Source organism: Myotis yumanensis, unplaced genomic scaffold (assembly GCF_028538775.1).
Source record: "Myotis yumanensis isolate MYYU_CA2020_CCGP unplaced genomic scaffold, mMyoYum1.0.hap1 SCAF_7, whole genome shotgun sequence".
NCBI lineage: Eukaryota > Metazoa > Chordata > Mammalia > Chiroptera > Vespertilionidae > Myotis > Myotis yumanensis.
The window spans coordinates 32,537,530-32,561,488 of record NW_027223758.1 but is presented as its reverse complement, the minus strand read 5'-3'; the positions used below and the strand labels follow the sequence as shown (position 1 = coordinate 32,561,488).

At 53.2% G+C, this 23,959-nt stretch overlaps 1 protein-coding gene across 1 annotated transcript; it reads right to left on the bottom strand.

Annotated features, from left to right (window-relative positions):
* Positions 1-853: 853 nt before the first annotated feature.
* SLC52A3 (solute carrier family 52 member 3) lies at positions 854-22,587 on the bottom strand. Its single transcript, XM_070421474.1, has 5 exons — positions 22,521-22,587; positions 10,927-11,550; positions 5,032-5,534; positions 2,678-2,801; positions 854-2,239 (listed from the first exon to the last, which is right to left on the bottom strand). The coding sequence occupies exons 2-5, from the start codon at positions 11,491-11,493 to the stop codon at positions 2,027-2,029; spliced, it is 1,407 nt and encodes a 468-aa protein (XP_070277575.1). The 5' UTR covers positions 11,494-11,550; positions 22,521-22,587; the 3' UTR covers positions 854-2,026.
* Positions 22,588-23,959: the final 1,372 nt, after the last annotated feature.

Below are 23,959 nucleotides of genomic sequence, written 5' to 3'. Positions count from 1 at the left end.
CTGCTAAGGAGGGAGACATCCCTTCTCCCTTTTCTTAGAGCATTTACTTTAGAAAACCCAGCACCCTCTCACCTGCAGTGCTAGTCTTCCAGTTGCAAAACAACCTCCCCCGTAAAGATACGAGCTTCTTTTCCCCTGTGGATAAGGACAGCTAGCTAACACAGAGCCACCCCAAACAGGTGAATTCGGGATGAACTGTGACAATTGGTGCTGCCTGGCCGTCCCGCAGGTGTAATCGGTTGTATTTGCTTGTATAGAAAAGAGAGGGGTTCCTCTCCGCCTTTGCATGTCATGGGTGGACTGCCTGTGATGTGCACCACAATCGGTTTAATGTTTATTCAGTAAAAAAAACTGTTTTCTTTCTCTTCTACTTTTGTGGAGAGGCTTTCTGGGTTAGTGGGAGACTTGAACACGGTAAGCGCCACGCCTGTTTTGCCTTCCTTTCCGTTTAGCCCGAGATATCCGATTTCACTGATACGCTGGCGGCACCAGTGGCCGACCGGTCCGGATGGAAAGTATGGTGTCCGTCACCGGTGACTGACATGGCGTTTAACGTGTTAAAATAAAATTTGTCTCCAGCACCTTCAAACATCTTCCTGCAGAGGGCTGGCTAAGTGAATGTGGCACCTCCATATAGTGGAATACTATGCAGTCCTGACAAAGAACAAAAAATGCTCTCTTCGTTGTCATTGCTGAGTCAAAGTGCAAGCTTCAGAGTAGTTCATATTTTTTCTGTAAAGACTCTGTATTTTCTTACATTGGCATAAGTTCTGGAAGAGTAGAGAAGGGACAAAGGAAAAGTGCTCATGTGTGTTAAGAGGAACTGGGTGGATGGGGGAGGGAAGAGGGATGGGATTTTTTTTTTTTTTGCTGAGCACCATTTTATATTTTCTGATTTTTGAAACATGTGACTATATTATCTATTAAAAATAAAAGGAAGGGGTGGTAGCAAGCCAATGAAACAAACCAGGAAGGAAAGAAATCCCAGATGCAGACATTCTCTAAGCATTTGATTCTGTTCGTTTCTGAGCTCAGTCTTGACCTTGAAGTCAACTGAAAGCGAATTAATTATATTGATACATTTTCAGGGTTCATGGTGGACTTTTTCTTGGAAGGCTGACCTTAGTGTAAAAGCAGGGAATGTCTTTATTTTAAAAAACACACAAAAGGTAGAATAAAAAAAAAACCATCAGGTAAAACAACAGTCAGGTAACTAACGCCCTCCCCCATCCTCCTCCTCCCTCCAGGCAGCAGACCTGCTTCCCGGGGTCCTCGGGGTCCAGTGGTCGGCCTTGCTGAGCTGGGGGCGGGCACTTGGTGTCGCCCCTCCCCCATCACCTCTCTCTGCCTCTCAGGAGGTCATGGGTCAGGAGGGATGATGGGAAGGGGTGAGTGGGGTACAGTGTCCCTCCATACTGGGAATCAGGGACCCCTTCCCCGAGATTCCCCCATTAGCCGTGTCTTCCAGAAGCTCCTCTGAGGACAGTGGGGAAGGGACATGGGGCAGGGGTCATCTCGCAAGCCCTGGCCACTGTAGGTCACTCTTCTCATTACTGTTGGGCATCAGATCAGGAAGTGGCCCAGGCGGTTTTGCCACACGCGGGTGTCTCCCTTTCAGCCCTCTGTCAGGTGTATGAGGTAGGTGCTATGTATTACAATCCCCGTTTTATGGATGAGGAAACATAGGCACAAAAAATCAGGTGACTCCCCAAGGTCGCACAGCTGGTCAGAGCCCGCCGCCAGCTGGGTGCCCCAAGTCAGTTCCCTCCCAAGCCTGAGGGAAGGAGGCCCTGAGAGAGTGGAATTGCAAGCACCTGACTCAGAGCTAGGGGAGGGCTGTGCTCTGCATTTCCAGGCTCTCTGGGAGGCCTGTGGAATCAGCCACCTTCAGGAGGGGGGTTTGTGTTGATGGTTCAAGTCCTCAGGCTCTGCTTCAGAGACCCCACCCCCCCACCCCAACACTTTCCCAGTGACCTTGGGCCCTTGCCTTGTCTCCCTGGGCCCCCGTTTTCAGTTGGCCTAGGCCCTAGGCGGAGCACTGCAGGCTGCAGAAGTCCGCGGAGGAGAAGATCCGCCACACGTTGACCAGCGGGAACATGAGCAGAGCTCCGAGCAGCGAGCCCAGCTGCACCGCCGCCCCACACCACAAGAGGGCGCTGCGGCTACGGTCGCGCAGGATCACGCCCAGCATCACCTTGACATAGCTCAGGCAGCCAATGAAAAGCACCCACGAGGCCACCTGCAGGGACAGGGTGGGAGAGATGCAGAGTGCTGGGGGCTTTGGGGCGACTCCTAGGGGCCAAAGGTGTAGGATGACCTAATAGGGCTAAGGGAACCCCATGATTTGACCCCTCCCCAAGGGCAAAGGGGAGCTCAGTGGTTTTCCCTCCCGCACGCTCAAGTCAAGGGCCTGTGGGAGAAAGCCACTGCTGACCAAGACAGGGTGGGAAGAGTCTGGCTTTCCTAGGAGAGGCTGAGCCATTACCTTGGACCGCCCACCTCGGCTTCCCAAGTCTCCTCTCCCAAATGAGAAGCAACCCCTCACCACCATCACCCCCACCCCCACCCCCTGGGGCTTCCCAAGGGAGCAACCAGAGACTTTGCTCAATAGAAAGGGCTATAGCCCGTGTCTCCCAGGCCCGGCTAGGTGAGGGCACCTGTGGGAGCAGATACTTACGATGGCGACTTCTCCACTCCAGTGGCCCTGCATGAGGGGGCAGGGGCTCATCACCGCCATCGCCATGTTGTAGGCCCCGAAGCCGGTCCCAAGTACTGTGAGGACCCCCAGGAAGAGCAGAGACCTAGGGCAGAGCGGGGGAGGTGAGTGGAGTTGTGAAAAGCCTGACCTCTGCCCGCCCCCTCGCCCCCCGCCCCTAGCCACATGGAATGGTCAGCATCTCCAGGGTTAGAGGTTGAAACTTCCAGGCCACCAGGCTCCCGTGGGTCAGTGAGGCTCCTAAGGGACAAGTTACCCTGAACGTTGGTGGCAGGCCCAGCATCCCAGCAGGAGGCAGAATGACTGGCGCTACACGGACCTGGTTCTAATCCCAGTCCCACCATTTAAGCTGGAAGATTGGTCCCTGAGCCTCAGTGTCCTCACCTGGGAAACGAGCCTTGGGGGACCTGTGGGAGCAGAGCGTGCAGTGTCTGGCCCTGGCCATGGGCCCTACCTAGTATTTCACCAGCTGCCATTTCCTCCCGCAACACCCCCAGCCTTAGACAGGAAGCTGGGCTAGAGAGAAGGTGGCTCTGTTCAGGGCACTGGCGCTGCAGGTGTGGTGTGTGACCTCGAGAATCCCTCTCTTCTGGCCTCAGCTACCATCTATAACGGAGGCTCGCAGGATCTGGGGGCTCTGGGGCCAGCTTGGATGCCTTCCATTCCGAGTCCAGGTCTGACATTGAGGGCCCTGTCCTTCCTTCATTGGAGGTCTTGCCCCTGGGCTCCTCCTAGCCTATGTTCAGAACACCAAGGCTGCCCTGTGCGGGGTGAGAGTGAGGGTCTGCCCCTGCCTCTGAGGAATCTTTCGGCTCCAGGATTCTTGGATTCCTTGACTCTCAGATTCTGTATTGCTAACATTCTGGGCATCTCAGGTTCCACAGCTCTGTGGTCTCTGGTCCTGCTTCCCCAGAAATCTCCAGCCTCCATCAGTTTTTAAGCCCCAAGGAAGACAATTCAGCTTTCTGGCAAAATGGCATTTTCTGTCTTAACTCTCCTGTACTCATTCTCTCTCCTTCCGGGGCTGGGGAGGTGGGTGTGGCAGGTTGTTGTGAGACGGGCTGGAGGAGGTGAGTGTGGGAGGTAGAGGTGGGCAGGGCTGGGGAGGTTGGGGTGTGCAGGTGGTTGTGAGAAGGACTGGGGAGGTGGGGGTGGCAGGTGGGGGTGAGAATGGCTGGGAAGGTGAGTGTGGCAGGTGGGGGTGGGCAGTGCTGGGGGCAGTGGGTGAGGCAGGTGGAGGTGGGCAGGGCTGGGGGAGGTGGGTGAGGCAGGTGGAGGTGAGAATGGCTGGGGAGGTGAGTGTGGCAGGTGGGGGTGGGCAGGGCTGGGGCAATGGGTGAGGCAGGTGGAGGTGGGCAGGGCTGGGGGAGGTGGGGGTGTGGCAGGTGGGGGTGGGCAGGGCTGGGGGAGGTGGGGGTGTGGCAGGTGGGGGTGGGCAGGGCTGGGGGAGGTGGGGGTGTGGCAGGTGGGGGTGGGCAGGGCTGGGGGAGGTGGGGGTGTGGCAGGTGGGGGTGGGCAGGGCTGGGGGAGGTGGGGGTGTGGCAGGTGGGGGTGGGCAGGGCTGGGGGAGGTGGGGGTGTGCAGCTCTGAGGCCAGTGAGGGCATGCAGGGCAGAGGGGTAGATGGGAGGCTATGGGACCTAAGGTTTCCAGACCCCAAGGTGAGCTTCTCTCCCAGGTGGGCCTGAAGCCTTTGCATCAGAACCACTCGAGTTGCTCATTAGATTCTGAAATCCCCGGTGCTGTCTAGGCTGGCTCGGTCTGCATCCCACCAGTCTGTCCCCCATTCTTTAGAGCTGCGGCTGTAAGGAGCCAGCCTGGGCTGGAGGCCGGAGGGCAGGTGGGGTGAGAAGGGCTGGAGGCAGGAGGGCAGAGCTGAAATCCTGGCAGTTAAGCAGGGCCTGCCTTTCTCTGAGCCTCAGGGGTCCCATTCATCAATGGAACCTCACTTCCTGTCTGGTTGCTGCTTCTCAGGGGCCAATGGCAGTGATGGCGGACACACTGGACCTGCCATGCTCCGAGCTTTACAAAATCAGCTCATCTCCTGCTCCTGGCCACCTCGGAGGTAGAACAATTATTATCCCCATTTTTCAGATAGGAATCCCTGAGGCACAGAGGGGTGGAGTGACTTGTCCAATATCACACAGCTAGTAAGGGGCAGAGCTGGAATTTGAACCCAGGCCATCTGGCTCCAGAAGCCATATTATTAACCACTACACTATTAACCACTATAGCTGAGGGTGGGGCCTGGAATTCTGGTTTTTGAACTGAAGTACATCCCCAACCAGAGCTCCCCGGGGCCAGCAGGCGGCAGACCTGTTCGGCAGGAACATGGAGAGGAAGCAGGCCAGAGGGTTGGCCATGGCGCTGAGGGTAGCGGACAGGTGGTAGGCTACTGGCCCGTAGGACAGGCAGGAGTACGTCTGCACGGAGGGCAGCACGCCGTTGGTGAGTGCGTTCACAAAGGCCACCAGCCCGTAGATGAAGAGCAGGTGGGCTGGGTAGCGGGAGGCCGCTTTCTCCTCCGCGGGCTCCTGGCTCGTACTGGTGTCCGCCGGGCCCGAGGGGCCCAGGTCCTCTGTCAGTGGCCGGATAGAGTAGAGGGTGACCTGGGAGGTGAGGAGGTCTTCTGTGGAGGTCTTACAGCGCCTGGGGTGGCGCTGGAGGAGGAAGAAGGCAAGGAGGGAGCAGGTCATCATGAAGGAGAGCAGCAGGAAGAAGACCAAGGGCGAGAAGTGAGCAGGGAGGTAGCGGCTTTCCAGATGGACCATGGTGGGCGCCGTCCCCGTGAGGCCAGGCACAGGAGTGCTGTCATTTCCCTGGGGAAGACGAAGCAATGGTTATCGGACCCCTGGGTGACGCTGGGACACAGGGGAAATCATTAATAATGATAATACACAACAAATTTGATGCATTATTATTAACTAGAGGCCCAGTGCACAAAAATTTGTGTACTTGGGGGGCATCCCTCAGCCCAGCCTGCCCCCTCTAACAGTCTGGGAGCCCTCATAGGATGTCCTACTGATGTCCCTGTGGGGAGCGGGCCTAACCCGCAGTCTGGCCTCCCTCTGTGGAAGGCAACTGGCCGATCAGGTATACAGTGGGGCCTTGACTTACGAGTGTCCTGACTAACGAGTTTTTCGAGATATGAGCCGTCTCTTGGCCGATTTTTTGCTTTGAGTTGCGAGCTAAAATTTGGGTTACGAGCCAGCTTCAGATACCCCACCGCTAGTGGTGCAGCGAACGTCACAGTGAACGCCACAACATCAGCCCAGCATCACGTGTCTCAAATTGATTTGACATACGAGTAATTTGAGTTACGAGCTCCGTCACGGAACGAATTAAACTCATAAGTCAAGGCCCCACTGTTTAGATACTTTCTGAAGGCAGCACAGACTCCTTCCTTATTTCTTTCCTCTGTGGTTGGAGAATAGGGGACTAAAAGGTGGAGACAGAACTGTGGCTGGGCCTGGTGCTCTTGTAGGCAGCAGAAAGAAGGAGAGGGCTGGGGAAAGTCTAGACACGGTTTTCTTCAATTGTCCTCCCTTCTTCTGGGCCCCTCGGTCTGTCCTTTCCTTGTTGTGGTGGACGCTTGGGCCTTGGACTGACAGGAGCCCAGCGATGGTGGAGTTCAGCCCCCTCACTTCTCAGTTGAACATACAACCGCCTCACATTCCAAGTGGAGCTGTTTTCAAGTGGCTAAAGTACTGGCAATTCATGCCTCCTGGCCTTTCCCCTCTGGGGTTTCCTCCTTGGGTCAGTTGCAAACTTCACGGAGACACCGAAGCAACTCTGCCCTGGTACTTCTGCACCGGCCCCTGCACTCTTCCTTGAGGTCTCTGGGTCCACAGTCTGAGCTCAGGGAGGTCACCCAGAGCCTGTTGCCCTGGACAGGTGGGGCAAGGGGGCTAGCTTGAAGAGCTGGAGGAAGATGGCAGAGTAAGAGTTGGTATGAATCAGCACCTGCTTAGCCAGACTTCCTAAGGTCCCCACCGGGCCCAGGCTGGGCCCCTTCCCCACACCAGGAGGATCCCAGCTGAGGTCCCCTCCCTGCACCCAGCGCTCTCCTCCCTGTTCTACCACTGGGGGAAGGGAGCAGCTCACCTGCTCTGGAACCTGCCAACCTGGCAGGCTGAGGCACAGGCAGTGCAGCCTAGGGTGCTGGTGGCTGCGAGCCTTCTCCCCCTCCCTGAAGTGTGGGGCGGGGTTGCAGCAGCTCACAGCCGCCCCTGGGCACCATGCATGGAGACACCGCTCTCCACTGAGCCACCATCCACCCAGGACCTATGGGGGTTGGGGTGGCCTCAGGCTCCCACTGGCCCCACTGAAGCCAGACTTGGCTTGGCCGGCCACCCCCGCCGCCCGAGGGCTGTGCATGCCCCACGGGCCTCATTGCCCTCATGAATCGCCATGATCTGGCTGTCCCCATCCCAGGAAGTGGCCATCCCGATCGCCATGGCTCACTCCCAGGTGCAGTTGGGCCTGCCCAGCAAGCATGTAAGCAGGAGCTGGGCCTCTGAGGGGAAGGAGGAGGGATGCTCGGGCCAGGGCAGAAGTGGGAAACTTGGCGGTGTAAACACAGCCCCCCGCCCCCGACGTCATGCCGGCCCCTCACACTGCATTCCCGAACCCCCAGGTGCCCCTGCCCAGCACTGTGCTCTCGGGCCTGGGGTGGGGGTGAGGGCCCTGGAGCTGGGGCCTGAAGGCAGCCCTCGCTGGCTTGGAATCGCAGTGGTCGATCAGGGAGGGATGCGGGGTGCCAAATTCCACCTCTCTCTCTCTCTCTCTCTCTCTCTCTCTCTCAGAGAGGGCCCTGTGTCCCTGGTGGGCGGGCAAGGCTCAGGCAAAGGCAAGCGATGACGATTGCCTCACCTGAGCCCCCGCCCGCCCCTGGGTCGCACACAGGAGTGGGCCCTGTCCCTGGCGGGCGGGCAGGGCTCAGGCGAAGCGCATGCTGTCCCACTCTGCCTGCAGTATGCAAATTAGCCGCCATCTTTGTTGGTGGTTAATTTGCATATTGCTCTGATCAGCCAATGGTGGGCATAGCAAAGGTATGGTCAATTACCATGTTTGTCTATTATTAGTGTAGATTAGTATGTGATGAATAATATACACATAGCAACGGAAGTCATGATAATCAATGCTCATATTGACCGACTGCTTCCTGGGCACCACACCTCGCATGCAACAGCTGGTGTGCACCTCCTAACAGCCCTGTGCCGTGGGGACCATTACCCCGGTTTACAAGGCACAGAGGTGTCAGAACAGATTCGTCTTACCTGAGGGTCACGGGAGTATGTGGCAAAACCAGTCCACTTGGTTCTTTCTGACTCAGCTCTGCCTCTTGCTACTCTATAGCCCTCCAAGGCTGGCAACTACATATATGTTCAGAGGAGGGCGGGCTGGGGACCAGCCAGTGGGAGAGCAGCCCCCTACACCCGGCCCCCCCACCCCCCTGCCCTGACTCACTCTGTGGTGATGTGGCCTGGTGTGGCCAGAGAGATCTCTTTCAAGAACTACCTGCCCGGCCAGTGTGGCTCAGGGGTTGAGCAGTGACCTGTGAACCAGGAGGTCACCGTTCAATTCCAGGTCAGGGCACATGCCCGGGTTGTGGGCTCCATTCCCATAGTGGGGCAGGCAGGAAGCAACTGTTCAATGATTCTCTCACATCATTGATGTTTCTATCTCTCTCTCTCTCTCTCTTGCTCTCTGAAACCAATTTAAAAAAAAATTTTTTTAAAAAGTGCTACCAGCCCTAGCTGGTTTGGCTCAGTGGATATAGTGTCAGCCTGCAGACTGAATGGTCCTGGGTTCAATTCCAGTCAAGGACACATGCCCGGGTTGCAGGCTTGATCCCCAGTGGGGGACATGCAGGAAACAACCGATCAATGATTCTCTCTCATCGTTGATGTTTCTATCTATTTCTCCCTCTCCCTTCCTCTCTGAAATTATATATATATATAATATATATATATATATATATATAGAGAGAGAGAGAGAGAGAGAGCTATTCTTAGAAAATCCTCCAGGTGGATAAAGATTGAGGTAACCCAGGGAAAGAGCAAAGAAAGGTTGTTGCTACTTCTAATTTTGGCTTTTTAACTGGATTGCTTACCGAGAGTCTGAACAAAATCTTTGCTAGTTAAATGAGACCCTGAACTCTCTTTGGTTCAAAAAGAGAAAGGATAGAAAGAGAAAGGATACTTGCATCCCCAACCTGAATAGCCAATGGGGTGACAATAGCTGGTGCAGACCCCGAATCTGGAGTGGTAGAGAGGGGCACCAGGGGCCGTTCTGTGTGGAAGGGCAGCTGGTTTGGGGGAAGCTGGTGGGAGCCCCAGGAGCAGGGCAGGAGGCCTTAGAATGGGTTCACACAGAGAGAGGGTCTGGGCCTTGGGGTGGCGTGGTCCTGGTGGTGCCTGGTAGGCCCTTGTGGGCCCTTGCTCAGGTATTCCTAGGTGACTAAGAATCTTTGTGGGGTGGCCCAAAGAAAATTTCCTACAGGGATGTAGGGATATCCTATAGCAGTGATGGCGAACCTTTTGAGCTCGGCGTGTCAGCATTTTGAAAAACCCTAACTTAACTCTGGTGCCATGTCACATGTAGAAATTTTTTGATATTTGCAACCATAGTAAAAAAAAGATTTATATTTTTGATATTTATTTTATATATTTAAATGCAATTTAACAAAGAAAAATCAACCAAAAAAATGAGTTCGCGTGTACCTCTGACACGCGTGTCATAGGTTCGCCATCACGGCCCTATAGGGATATTCACTACATTTGGCTCGTCTGAACACGTGTACCTAAAGGCTGGTTTTTCCCAAAAGTCTGTTCAGACTCTATGGATCTCAAAGAAAAACTAAAATTAACATGGGAAACCACACCTCCAAGGCCAACAAGCCCATGACAGCCAGCCTCCCACTGATGCTGAGGTGGCTGAGGTGAGGAGCCTTCGGGACTTACATTAAACGCTGGGGCACCCAATGAGGAAAAGCTGGCTGTAAACGAGGCAGAATGAATGGAAAACACATCTAACTGGTCTCTTGACGCTTCAAAACGAGGATTTAGATAAATGGATCCACCTGCGATGTTGGTTAGGCGTCAACCCAGTTCTCTGAGGTTAAAAATGGCCGTCCTGGTTCTAAAAGGGGGAAGGTCATTTGGGACATGTCTCATCAGCCGCAGATATAAATTGTAAATGTCTCCGAAAAGAATGGGATCCAGCTGTTCTTTTGTAAACTAGTGTGCCTATATCTGTCTGTTGTAAATGTGAAATAACTTTCTACCTCTGGATGATATTGCTAACATTAATTTAAAGGCAAGCGCTTGTAAGAATCGGGTATTCTAAAATTCTCAGAAATATGGAAACTAAATCAAATGCTTCTCAAGTTCTCATGATCTAAGAGTAATTCTTAGTTAATAAAGTTAGTTAAAGTCTGTTGGTTTGAGTAGAACATTTTTTTTAGTTATTGATTTTAAATATAATATTTATACAGGGTATTCCCCCAAAATGTACACACTTTAATAGCTGACAGCTCAATTTTGAAAATGAATACACTGACTTTAGAATTATTCGAAGTGTGTGCATACATTTTTTGGGGGCACCCTATATTTTACCTGGGTTTACAAAAATAAATTTATGTTAATAATTGAATTTGATGTCTACGAAATGTGTTTCTAGAATAAAATATCTTCATAAATTTAAGCTAAAGAATGCTAATTGCTTACTTCTTAGTTTTCATTAGAAATTGCGGTTTTAAGGGTTAAAATCTTAGTATGTGTCGGAATACATCTGCAGTGTTCCAGAGGCTCACTGGAGCACCTAGGAGGTTTGTTTCTATGTTAAATGGCATGGAAAGTATTGTGAAATAAACAATGAACAAACGTCTAGGGTAATTGTGTGGTTAAACAACGCTTGTAAATTAAATAGCCGGGGCCATGGAAAACCCAAGACAGCCTCGTGGTTCTATATGGCTCCCTACCAATGGGTGTTAACTCAGAAACCAATTGTCCCCACGCTCAGAGTCTCATTTAATTGGTCTGGCTGTGGGGGCCCCAGTAGTGTGTTTCAGTAGCTCTCCCAGGTAAGCTAAGGTGTAGCCAGGTCAAGGGCACGGGGCCACCCAACACTTCGGAAACCCAAGCCCTCCGTGTGCCCTTGCCGTGACCGAGTGCCGAGCGCTGCGCCGGCTCTGGGTGGGGTCGGTACCTGTGGGATGCTGGTCTTCCTCACGATGCTAGGGCTTGAGGTGTTGTAAGGTGTCTCGGTGACGTTGACGCAGGTGGTGAGCCCCGAGCCCTGGGCAAGAGCCACCAGGGCAGGCAGGAGGCCGCTGAGTCCTTCACCCACAAAGTAGGTGGTTAGGTAGTGGGTGGACAGCTGGCTCATGAAGGGCAGGAAGGTGACGGAGGAGGTGCAGTCCACCAGGGCCAGGAAGAAGGTGAGGACCATGAAGGTGATGCTGCGGAGGCTGCCCAGCACCCAGGAGGTGACATTCCAGAGGAAGGCAAAGAGGGTGCAGGAAATGGTGCCCACACACAGCACGGCGAAGATGACGGGCACCTCGGACACGCAGCCAGGCCGGAAGTGGTGGAGCAGGGTGAAGAGGAGGGGCCCGACGTTGGCCAGCTGGATGATCACCGTGAGGTAGGAGGGCAGGTACCAGCCTTCCGGCAGCTCCGTCACCAGCAGGGGCAGCTCTACCCAGATCCCGTTGATGGCCACCCAGGAGCCCATCCCGAAGGTGCAGACAAGCAGGTGTATCAGGAGGGCCATGGTGATATCTGTCCTGGGTCAGAGGCTGCCACCTCCCAGATCCGCCTGCAGCAGGGCCTACAGAGCAAAAGACCAGGTGAGCAATGTCAGGTTCACTATCTAGCTCAGGGGTGGGGAACGTCCCGCCCACAGGCTGCATGAGGCCTGAGAAATCATTTGGCCCGGCCCTGACAAGGCATTAGGGGTGAGTTAATTAGATGTTTGACCAAAATAGCAGGCACATTTTTAAGTTGATAATTTTGTAGAATGATGTTATAAATATCCAAATGGCCCTTGGCAGAGAAAAGGTTCCCCACCCCTGGTAGCAAAAGACTGGGCTTTAGGCCCATAGTTTTCTCATATCATTCCCTTCATGAACAGTGGGCTTTTTGCTGTTTTTTCTAAGCAGGAAACATGAACAAATTCCTTTATAACTAACCTTCCAGTGGGAAAGACTTTTTAACCATGACTTGTAAAGCCAGAGATCACCAAAGAAAAGCGTGATACATTCAACTGTGTAAATATCAAAACAGAAAAGCAAACAAGAAAAAACCAACAAAAGCCATGGCCAGGTCGCTCGGTTGGCTGGAGCGTCAGCCCATACACCATCCACCAAAAGGTTTCGGTTAGGTTCCCCACCAGGGCATGTACTTAGGTTGCAGGTTCAATCCCTGGTCAGGGAGCTCTTTCTCTCTCTACAGGCAGTGAAAGCATATCCTCAGGTGAGGATTAAAACAACAAGAAAGTACTCCCTGCAAAAAATGCAACAGCAAGATCAGAAGACTGATGACACCCTGGGGGGAAGGATTTGCAAAATGCTCGTCTTCCTAATACATAGAGTTTTTAGAAAAGTAAGAACAGAGAGACCCAACAGTGAGGTGGGTAAAGGACGGGAAAAGTTCAGAGGAAAAGTACAAGTAAGTCTTAAACATGGGAAAAGATGATCACCTTCACTCATGGGAAATGTCAATTAACAATGACTCCAAGGTGCCATTTCTCACCAGGAGATTGTCCCAAAGGTTACCTGCCCCAGACGAAACCATGCCTGCATGAGGTTTCTGTTTCCTGTGGCCTTGTTGGTAACAGCAAAATATAGAAAACTAGAGGCCTGCTGCATGAAAAGATTCATGCACTAGGCCTTCCCTCCCCCTGGCTGCCGGCACCGGTTTTCCTCCCTCCGGCACAGGGACCCAGGCCTTCAGTCTTGGTTCTGCCCTTTGCGCCTATGTATGCCAATTAACCGTCATCTTTGTTGACAGTTAATTTGCATATCTTGCTGATTAGCCAATGGGAGGTGTAGCGAAGGTACAGTCAATTGCCCTGTTTGTCTATTATTAGATAGGATGACCCAGGTGCCTGTCAGTAAGGGAGGAGCTACAAAAAGGAACGTTTGAGTCGGAATGCTCCACACCAGCAAAAGGAATGAGGGATGCGGGAGCCCTCCCTGGCTGACAGGGACAGGTTTCAAGGTTATGCTGATAAGGGAACAAAATCGAGGCAGGTAGACAGTGTGCTGCTGCCTTTTGGATTCAGGAAACACAGAGGAAGATATGTTCTCTTTGCTTGTATTTGCACAAAGCAGAACACACAGGAACTACTGGGGTGTTGGTGGCGCCAATACAAACAGATTTCTAGCCCTGGCCGGGTGGCTCAGGTACTTGGAACATCGTCCCGTACATCAAAAGGTTTCGGGTTCGATTGCCAGTCAGGGCACGATTGCCGGTTGTGGGTTCTATCCCTGGTCGGGGTGCGTGAGGGAGGCAACGGATGGGTTTCTCTCTCACATCGATGTTTCTCTCTCCCTTCCTCTCTCTCTCTCAAATCAATAAACATATTCTCAGGTGAGAATTAGAAAGAAAGATTTGTAGACCTTTTTATATCGTGTTGACTATGTAAACAACTAAACATGTAAACATACTATTACAAAGAAGCTTCCTTAACATAGAATTCCAGCCTGGCATTTTCTGGTGACATTATAGACCCCCCTAGCTGGACAGGCCCTCAGAGACCGCCTAACTCTGACCCTTGGGAGGACCATCCTGTCACCTGCTTACCACCTTCCCAGTGAGCTGTGTCACACCTCCTGTGCCCTTCTTCTCTTTGATCTCCCCTCAGTATAAGGGGAATAAATAGAGGAGAGGCCAGAAGCGAGACCGTGGAGCCAGCTGCCTGGGCCTGAACCCAGCTCTGCCACTCACTAGGGTGACTTTGGGCACGTGACCGCCTCTCAGGACCTCATCTTCCTCCTCTGTAAACAGAGGACGGTGACAGCATCCGCGGGATCCTAATATGTTAGAGAGTTGCCGTTGTCTCGGACTGTGCCTGCCACACAGTGAGCACTGGCTGAGGGTCAGCTGCTATCCTTATGGTGAAATGCCAGGCTTGGGGACATCGTCATTGTTTTCTAATTCACATGAAAATGGACACATGACTATTCAAATTTAAAAGGGAAAATAATTCCCCATGAGGAGCCACATGCAGTCGCCAGCGGTCTATGCACCATCCTGGAGGAGAGACAGGCCGAAGTCCATCCATCCTTTTACAGATGGGACGCAGGGTGGGTCTGCAGGGACGGAGGGGTTCTCCGGAGACGGAGACGGAGGTGAGGTGTATTTGGAGCCAGTCCCCGCCCCACATGACCCTGTGGTGACCCCTGATCCTTTGGTTCTATGCAGTTCACACTGTCAGTCTTTAACTCCTGGTCTCTATTCTTCTAGAACGTGCAGGAGTCTCTCTCTCTCTCTCTCTCTCTCTCTCTCTCTCTCTCTCTCTCTTTCTCTCTCACTCTCTAATCCTCACCTGAGGTTATGTTTTCACTGACAGAGAGAGAGAGAAAATGAGAGAGAGAGAGAAAGAGAGAGAGAGAGCTGTGAGAGACAGAGATCGGCTGCCTCCCATAGGCTCCCCGACTGGGGATGGACTGGCAACTAGGTATGTGCCCTGACCCGGAATCAGAATCGAACCTGAAACCTTTTGTTACCTGGGACAACGCCCAACCAACTGAGCCCCCAGGCCAGGGTGCGGGAGGGTCTCTCCTGGCCTGCCTCCCTCGGGAAAGTCTTGACACCACAGCAAGGTGTCCACACCCAGAATTGACTCTCAGGTCCCCCTCTCCCTTCCTCCTTCCTCCTTCCTCCTGGGAGGAGACCCAATCCACCCTTCTGACTCGCTTCTCCTCCGCCCTGGGAAGCGCTGCAGCAGAATGCAGTCTGACCTGCTTTCAATCGCTCCCGATCCGTGGCCTCCGGTCCGGGCCTTAGCTCAGCCACTTAATAAGCTCTGTCTCTCACCTGTGAAGCTGGCCTAACCGCCCAGGACAGCCTGGCTGTGGGGCACCACAGGGGCCCGTGGAGAAGAGCAGCTCCAGGCAATGGCCGCCTGCCCGGCTGCTCCCCTTTGCCTGTGCTGTGCTGAGCCTGGAGCTTTCCGCAGGGCCCCGTCCCCAGGATGCGCAGCACTGGGCCCCAGGTGCCCTTCATGTCAGCGTTTCTGGTGTGGACACATCCAGGCACATTTCTGGGGAGACTGAGGGCAGAGAGCTGCTTGGGGATCTGGCTCTGAAGGCAGAAGAGCTTTGCAGATGACCTAGCTCAGGATTTGTAAATTGGTCACCCTTTGGCCATAGCCAGACAGCAGACGTGTTCTTTTGGTTTCCTGTCTGTTATAAACACTTAGCAAGTTGGGAAGTGGCATACAAAACTCAAGATTTCTGGGTCCCTGGAATGTTATGTCAAACCTCACAATAAAAATTGGGGTGGGGGTGAGGTGTATTTTATGTCTTCAGTTTTAAAATGTTAATTTCTCTAGTAATTCATTTTTACTGTAAAAGTAAAAAATCAAGAGTTTGCAACAGATTGGAAATAAAGACTAGAGCTTGCCATGGGGGAATACGAGATGTCTGGTTTGTCAAGAATATTCTGGAAGACCACACCGGGCCTACATGCCCACTGGCAACCACCACTCTTGGCCCTCTTTCACTTAGGGTACTTGCCTGGGCCCCACTTGGCCCCATAGGCCCTGGGACCCCTTATTTCTGAGCCCCCAGGATCCCTCACTAGCTGGGGGCAAACTGGGGCCTGGAATCCAGTCGTGGGCCTCTCTCTCAGTCCCAGACTCCAGGCACTGCCTCCAGCCACCTTACTGCTCTCTCTCGCAGTAAAATTTGGAGCCAGACGCCTAGGTTCAAGCCCCAGCTTCAACCCTTCCACGCTGAGCAAAGGCCAGCCTCCCGTGCCTGACACCTCTTCTGCAAAATGGGGAGGCTCCCAGGACCAACATCGGGACTGTAATGACCATGAACTTGCAAAGTGTTAGAATAGTGCCTGACACAGAGTAAGTGCTCAGTGAAACGTTAACTGTTCTGATTCCTGTTTTTCATATTTCAGCAAATATATGAATTGCATTTGAAAACAGGCAGCTGCCCTGAACACACTTTTGGGTACAACACAAGTAATTCCTGGTGGCAAGATTTTGTCATCACTTCCTCTTTACCAGTCCATTAGGGATGACTAATGTTGTGTTCAGAGCTCTGAGAGATGAAAGCAGAAAAGCCACAGGGGATTTCCCCAGAGAAAGGTATGAGGAAGAGGTGTATGGGCAGCAGAACTCAAGTGCCACCACTAAGTCTAAGGTGGAGGTGTGCTGGGTAGGTGTGTGTGTGTGGGGGGGTGGGCAGGGGGCGCAGGGTGTCTCACCCTACCTTGGCCAGGGCAGGTAACTCGATGGCTGCAAAATGGGGGCAGGTCTTCCTGGAGGATCGGTGGAGAGGAGGAGGGAGAGGATCTCTTTCAAAGACCAAGAGCTCTGGGATGTGCGGGCAGTCTGGCTGCGACACCTGTTACCCCATGGCTGGTGAGGCGGGTGTCCCCATCCTCCCTCACCGGTCCATGTGCATCCCCCCCGGAAGCTGCAGGGTCCCGGGCGAAGAGGACAACCTTCCCTGACAGAGGAGAGGGCCACTCTTTGGTCCTGGACATACGAGTGGCTGCGCCCCCCTTCTGGAACCTCCAAACCAGCTCTCAAAGCCAGGAGCTCTGGTGTGCATCTCAGCTCCCCACTGTGCTGTCCGAGACCCAGAAGCAGGCCGCGGCTGCCCTCTCCGCCTGAGACCGGACTCGCGTGTAGAGCAGGCAGAATCCCATGGAAAAAAAGCTGCCCTGTGCCAACTCGGGCAGAGTTCTGATGACCGTCTGTGAAACACGATGGAAGGAAGAAACAGGTAGAGCATGTGTGATAGTCCAAGGGGAAGGCTGCCAGATGCTCATTAGCTATTCTTTCCTTCTTCCTTAGTTGTTCCTGAGACCAGGATTTTGGTTGGGCAAACAGCCATGGAGCTAAAGGGTTACATTTCCCAGCCTCCCTGGTCGCTAGGCATGGCCATGTGATCAAGCCCGGACTATGAGGTGGTAAGGGACTTGAGAACTCTCCTTAGAGAGAAGGGAGGGTGCCGTTCTCTTCCGCTATCCTGCTGTCTAGAACTCGGATGTGATGCCAGCACTCCAGCAGCCACGCTGCCCCACGGGGGACGGTGTGGGGCTGGATGGAGACTAGATCTCCCCTGGACTCCGTGGCCGGGAGCCGCCACACCACCCCGCTCTGCCTGCCACTGAATTATTTTGCTTATTTAATGATGTTTAAGCCGTAAATAAGCTTCTATTTTGTTAGACACTCTTATTTTATATACAGCAAAACACCGCCTAAAGTGTACAGAGAGGTATACTCAAGGTTGTCTATTGACCAATTATAGTAACCAAAATTGAATGAGTGTACTTATCTCCTTTACTGCTGATGCCCCAACTAAGAAACTCAGGTCCTGCCCCAACTAGGATTTGATAAAAAACCAAAATCAAACAAAATCAGTGATCGAGAGACATCTTACAGAGGCCCCAAAAGATCAGGAGTAAACTTGGGGCAAAGGTCTGTCCCAGCCCTGACAGCAGAAGGTGCTGGATGTCGAGGTGATAAATGCTACGCCTGATCAATAGGAATAAGTAAACAATTAAAGAAGGAGGCGAATGCCCAGGAGCCGGTTTACCTTTATCATCCGAGAAGCTATTAAACTAATGAGAGAGTTCAGCAAGGAGGCGGGTTACACATTTACGAACATGCAGTTTTCCTGCATAGAACCACCTGCAGAAAGCAGGACTTGCTATGGAGTCGCCATTGGGGAAAAGCAGATAAAGCTGGGTTTCTTTCTTACTTAACCCCACGCCCTCCAAAAGAAGTCCAGTGCAGATGGATCACATTTTTTTTTTTAAATTAAAAAAAGAATACGGTGTTCCCATTGGATTCTAATGAGCTGAAAAATTCCTACCGCCTCGTGACGTCACAGCGCAACACGTTCCTCATGTGTTCGTGGCGATGCTGGTGTAAATGAAGCTGGTGTGCGGCCAGCCCAGTGAGAGAGTACAGCTCACACAAGTGTGCACAGTGCATAATACTTGACAATGATAATCAACGACTGTTGCTGGCTTATGCATTTACTATACTATACTTTGTATTATTTTGGAGTGTACTCTTTCTACTTATTAAAACAAAAGCTTTCTGTAAGGCAGTACGCCATGTTACGTCGGCAGCAGCCTCATACATCTTGTTTCCCTCATCTCTTGGTTGCATCATCTTCTCTTGTACGTGAATCAGTTTAGTGAGGTTTTGTACAGTAACACTCGGAACAGGCTTGTAGCCTAGGTGCGTAGGTTATATATACCCTCTAGGTTTGTGTAACAATAACAACATCGCCTAAAGACCCTTCTCAGAATGTCCCTGTTGTTAAGTGGCACATGACTGTAATAAAAATACCTAGAGAACATCAAATAGATAACAGATTTTGCAAAGGACCTGGGGCAGAAATGAGCCTGGGCCAATATGGCTGGAGTAGGGAGTGGGCTTGATGGGAAGATGGGGGCAGGCAGGAAGGTCAGGAGCCTGGGTTCCATTTATGGGCAATGGGTCCCTTGCACTGAAAGCCTGAATCCCCACGCCCCCCAGAGCCGAGTTCTCTGGATTCTGATCTAGGCCCTCGCATAGCTGTGTGATTTGGCTCTTTGAGTCTCTGTTTCCTTATCTGGAAAACAGGACAATGGTGGGCCCAGCATGACCCACCTCCTTCATGGCTCCCCTGCCTTGGCCCACGCTCGGCCAGCCACAGCAAGTGCCACGTGCTTTGGACGGAAGGACACAGCCATCAGTGACAAGGAGAGGGGCAACGTCGATGACAGTGGGCGAGGGAACTGCATGCAAGAGGCCTGGTCGCTTTCAGAGAACTAAGGAGCTGCTCAGCATGACTAATACTCAGAGAATATTGAATGACGATCTCTGTTTTCTATTTCTTAGATATAGTGACCTTCCAGCTCTTGTTCATTCACTTAACCGGTATTTGTCGGGGACTTGCTGTGAGCTAGACAACAATCTCTGCTCTCAAGGAAGCCTGAGAAGCAGGCACTAAGCAAAACAACAGAAATATCAAGCGAGTCAGCCACCGATAAGGGCTGTGGAGGAAGCGGAAGCTGGGAGGGGCGGGCGATCCTGGAGGCTGGCTGCAATCACAGTTGGAGTTGTCCGGGGGAACTGAAGGAGAGGTGGGAGTGAGCCCTGTGAGGGGAAAGAGGACTCCAAGGGGAGGGAACAGCCAGTGCCAGGGCCCTGCGGTGGGGCCTCGCCTGCCAGGTCCCAGAAACAGATCTTGGTGTGGGAAGAAGAGCCGGGAGCTGCAGCAGTGTGAATGGAGATGGGCTGGTCACACCGGGCCTTGTAGGCAAGAGTGTGGGTGTTTTCTCTGAGCCAGAATCCTCATTGCTAGGCAGAGGTGGGACCAGAGAGATTTTAAACACACACACACACACACACACACACACACACACACATATATCCTATTTAATAATAGACAAACATGGTAATTTGGTAATTGACCATACCTTCGCTACGCCTCCCATAGGCTAATCAGCGAGATATGCAAATTAACTGCCAACAGAGATGGCGGTTAATTTGCATATATAGGCACGAAGCAGCGAGCGAAGACTGAAGGCAGCTCCAGCAGGAGCAGGGAAGGCTTGAAGGCGGCTCCAGCTGCAGCAGTGAAGGCTTGAAGGCGGCTCCGGCCGGAGCAAAGGCCTGGGTCCTGGGTGCAGGAAGAAAACTGGTGCACGCAGCCAGGGGAAGGGAAGACCTATTGCACGAATCTTTTCATGCAACAGGCCTAGTGTGTGTGTGTGTGTGTGTGTGTGTGTGTGTGTGTTTGTGTGTGTGTGTGTGTATATATATATTTCAGAGAGGAAGGGAGAGGGAGAGAGCGATAGAAACATAAATGATGAGAATTATTGATCAGCTGCCTCCTGCACACCCCACACTGGGGATCGAGCCCAAAACCTGGGCATGTGCCCTGACCGGGAATCAAACCAATACCTCCTGGTTCATAGGTGATGTTCAACCACTGAGCCACACCAGCCGGGCTCTAATTTAGTTTTAACAGAATGTGGGGCCAGGGTGGAAGCAGAAGTGAAACCTATTAACCTGTTAGGAAGCTGGTGTAGTAATTCAGGTAAAAAAAAAAGATAATATAGCCCTAGCCAGTTTGGCTCAGTGAATAGAGCATCAGCCTGTGGGCTGAAGGGTCCCAGATTCAATTCCAGTCAAGGGCACATGCCCAGGTTGTGGGCGAAATCCCCAGCAGGGGGCCTGCAGGAGGCAGTGGATCAATTATTCTCTCTCATCATTGATGTTTCTATCTCTCCCTCTTCCTTCCTCTCTGAAAGCAATAAAAATATATTTAAAAAGATAATATAGTAACAATAACAATAATAGCAACTACAACAATAGTTTTATTGGCTACTTATTTTGCCAGGCCCTGTGCTAAGCACTTTATACACATTATCCATCAAATCCTCGCAGCAATCCTAAGGCAGGCATTGTGATTATCTCCATGTTATAGATGACAAAACTGAGGCACAGAGAGGGCAAGTGATTTACCCGAGGTCACACAGCTGGTCATTGGGGAGCTGAGATTTGAGCTCGGGCAGGTCTGACTGTGGACTCAGCCCTCTTAGCCAGCCTGGGGTGAGGGCATGATGAAGGCTGCAGGGACCAAGCTGACCAGGATCCTTTTTCACTAACCCCAGCCTCCGCAGCATGTGGGCCGGGAAGGCGGCAGGCCCTCGAGAACCTTCTGCCCAATATGGTGGGAGACCAGAAACCTAAGGCTGTGCTTTGAATGAGACACTCAAAGGCACTCCCATAAAAGTCACTCTTGGCGAACAGAGGAGCCAGGAGAGCCCCAGGCAGGAGGTCTCCTTTGCACTCTTGCATCAAAAGCCCAAGGGAGGAAGGGCTGGGAGGAGTTCCTGCCCGAGGGCCAGGGCGCCTTCAGGGAGTGCCTGGGACATCTCCTCCCCCACCAGCTGGAAGGGTCCCATCTGACCTTGACCATCAGAGCCCTAGCAGCCTCCTCTCCTGGATTCTTTCCTGCTCTCCGCTTTGTTCCTTCACAGCAGCAGTTCTCAACCTGTGGGTCGCGACCCCTTTGGGGGTCGAACAACCCTTTCACAGGGGTCGCCTAAGACCATCGGAAAACACATATATAATTGCATATTGTTTTTGTGATTAATCACTATGCTTTAATTATGTTCAATTTGTAACAATGAAACTGGGGGTCACCACAACATGAGGAACTGTATTAAAGGGCCGCGGCATTAGGAAGGGTGAGAACCACTGCTTTACAGTGTGAAGGTGCATCAGCTGCTACCAGAGTGTATCTGTGTCTATCTGATGGGCGATGGTCCTCCCACATGGAGTGTCATCTCCAGGAGAGCAGAGCCCTGTCCTCTCCCCCAGTGTCCAGGTGGCCATCTGGACCGCCAATGCCTGGGCCACCAACCGAGCCTGCCTTCGCCATGTGAGCTGAGTTGGCCAGGGTGGCCCCGGTCAGTGCCAGGGTCTGACAAGGTCTGGACAAGGGTCTGAGTCAATGTTGTCTCAGGTGTCAAGCTGCTGGAGAAGTTGGTCCGGAGCCTTCGGTGAGTCCTGCAGGCCCCTCCCCCTCTCAGGACCTGCCCCCCCTCTCAGGGCCTGCTGAGCCCCCCACTCACACCCCCCTACAATAAGGGTGGAGGGGAGGTTGTCTGGGCAGGAGCAGGATGACTTTGAGTCAACAGAATAGGGAGATTGAGAGCATCAAAACCAAAAACCTGGGAGAGATGGAAAAAGAGAGAGACCGAGACAAGAAGAACCAAAAGTAGAAGCAGAAATGGGCAGAAAGAGACAGGGACATAGGCTGGGCAAAAAGAGGCGCTGGAGTGAGGAGGAGATGGAGGCAGGAGAGCAGCTGGATGTGTGGAGGCCTGGCCTGGTGCAGCCGCCCAGCTGCTCACAGCTCACATCTGCTTGTATCAAGAGGCCTTCTCTACCTCTCCTCGCCCCCGAGTTCCCCAGGGCCTCAGTCACCTCAGTGTTCCCCTCTCACAGATGTGGGGAAACTTGCCCACATCCTGTCCAGCCCCCAACCCCGCCGCCAGTCATCCAGGCCTGTGCTTACTGCTGTGTGTCCTCAGGCCAGCTGCTCACCCTCTCTGGGCTAAACTTTCACCAAAGGCTCTGAGGATGCCCAGGCTCGTCAGGCTTGGGTGTCAGGGAGGAAGCAAGGAGATAACAGAGCCCAGGATGCCAGATGGGACTGTGAGTCCTATCCTCCCTGTCCTCCCTTCCAGGGCCTGGAAGGGCTTCAGGCCTCCCACAGGCCTGGCCTTGGCTGGGTTCCCCTCCCCTCGGTGCCTATCCCAGCTCCCAACCCCCAGTCCTGGTGCCAGGCTGGTGAGGCTCCAGGCCCAGCCTGCAGGAGCCAGCGTCTAGAGGTCCCATGAGCTGCAGCGGGGCAGAGGTCATGGGGGCCCAGGGTTTGGTCAGCACAGAAGGAGGCCCTTCTTCCCTCCTTCCCTCCTTCCCCTCCCACCAGGCAGGCTGAAACTAGGGGAAAGGCCACGAGCCACCTCTGTCCCCAGACGAGGGCCCCTCCTCCACCCTGTGCCAGGCCCCCCCTACCAGCGACCGGCCCCTGGTACCTGCAGCTGTGCCCTCACAGTCCTGAGCTGCCCAGCTCTGCCCGTCTCCCTGCAGGTCTAGTTCTCGTTCTCCAGCAGCTCTGCCTGGGAGGGCGGGAGGCAGCTTGCTTAGTATTAACCTGTCCCCGCCCCCAAAGTGGGGGGGGAGGGGAGTGGCCGGGGCTCCCAAGGCCTCCAAGAGCCTACTGTGTGCCTGGACTCTCCCTAGCAGCCCAGCTGGGCGGCAAGTCCCGACGATCACAGGGACAGGAGCAATAAAGGGCTGACCTTACCCCGTGCTTGCTGACATTCCCATGTCCTGAGGGCTGATCTCCAGAAGGCAGAGGACCTGCCCAGGTTGCTGGCTCTGGCCCCACCCTACGGCTACTGTATTTTCTTTGCTATAGGAACCTGGCTCCAGGGAGCAGAAACTCCTGGCTCTTAAGCCAGTCTCTTGGAAAGTGGGGGTAATCATAGCGCCCTCCGCATAGGGCAGAAGTCCTGGCAGCTAGCGTGTGCTGAGCCAACTCCGCCAGGCCCGGCTTGATATGCACGTAATCTTCACCACCACTTTTTGGGGAGATTCTATAAATGTCCCCATTTTATAGACGAGGAAACAGAAGCCCAAAGGAGTCAAGAGCCCTGGCAGAGCTGGTCTCTATGCCCAGTGACAAATATTACTTGGACCAGCTGTAATAGTTCCTGTCTGATTACACCTGTCCATCATCCTAGGCAGTAAGTGGGTGCCACTTCACAGACGGAGAAACTGAGACTCAGCGGTTAAGTGACTTGCTCAAGGCGCTAAAGCCAGTAGGTGGTCAGGATTCGAACCCACTCCCACGGTGTTCATTTTACATTGAAAACAACATCCAATGAGCATTGACTAAGTGCCAGGCTCTTAGTAATAGTTCTCCAGCGGCTCTGCCTGGAAGGGCGGGAGGCGGCTTGCTCAGTATTAACCTGTCCCCGCCCCCAAAGTGTGTGTGGGGGTGTGTGGCCGGGACTCCCAGAGCCTCCAAGAGCCTACTGTGTGCCTGGAATCTCCCCAGCAGCCCAGCTGGGCGGCAAGTCCCAATGATCATAGGATGATCACAGGGACAGGAGCAATAAAGGGCTGACCTTACCCAGATTCAATGCTCACTGAATGTGATTTCTACCAATAATTCCGGCTCACTGTTTGTTTGCATCATTCTCCGAGACATGCATTTACTTACCAAGCGATCCTTCTCCCAGATGAATGCTCGGGATGAGAGGTGAGCCGGCCCGGGATCCCTCTCTCAGCCGGCGAAGGCTCAGGAGGTATTGGTAGCAAACGCTTTGGGTCACAGGCGCCCAAGAATTTGCTGCCAGGGAGCCCGAAAGGCTTGGCCTCCACCCACAGCGAGGCTGCTCCAGGCCCCAGTCCCTCCTCCCAGAGATGCGCCCCCGCCCCCCCCACAACAGGAAGTTCTCCCTTAGGG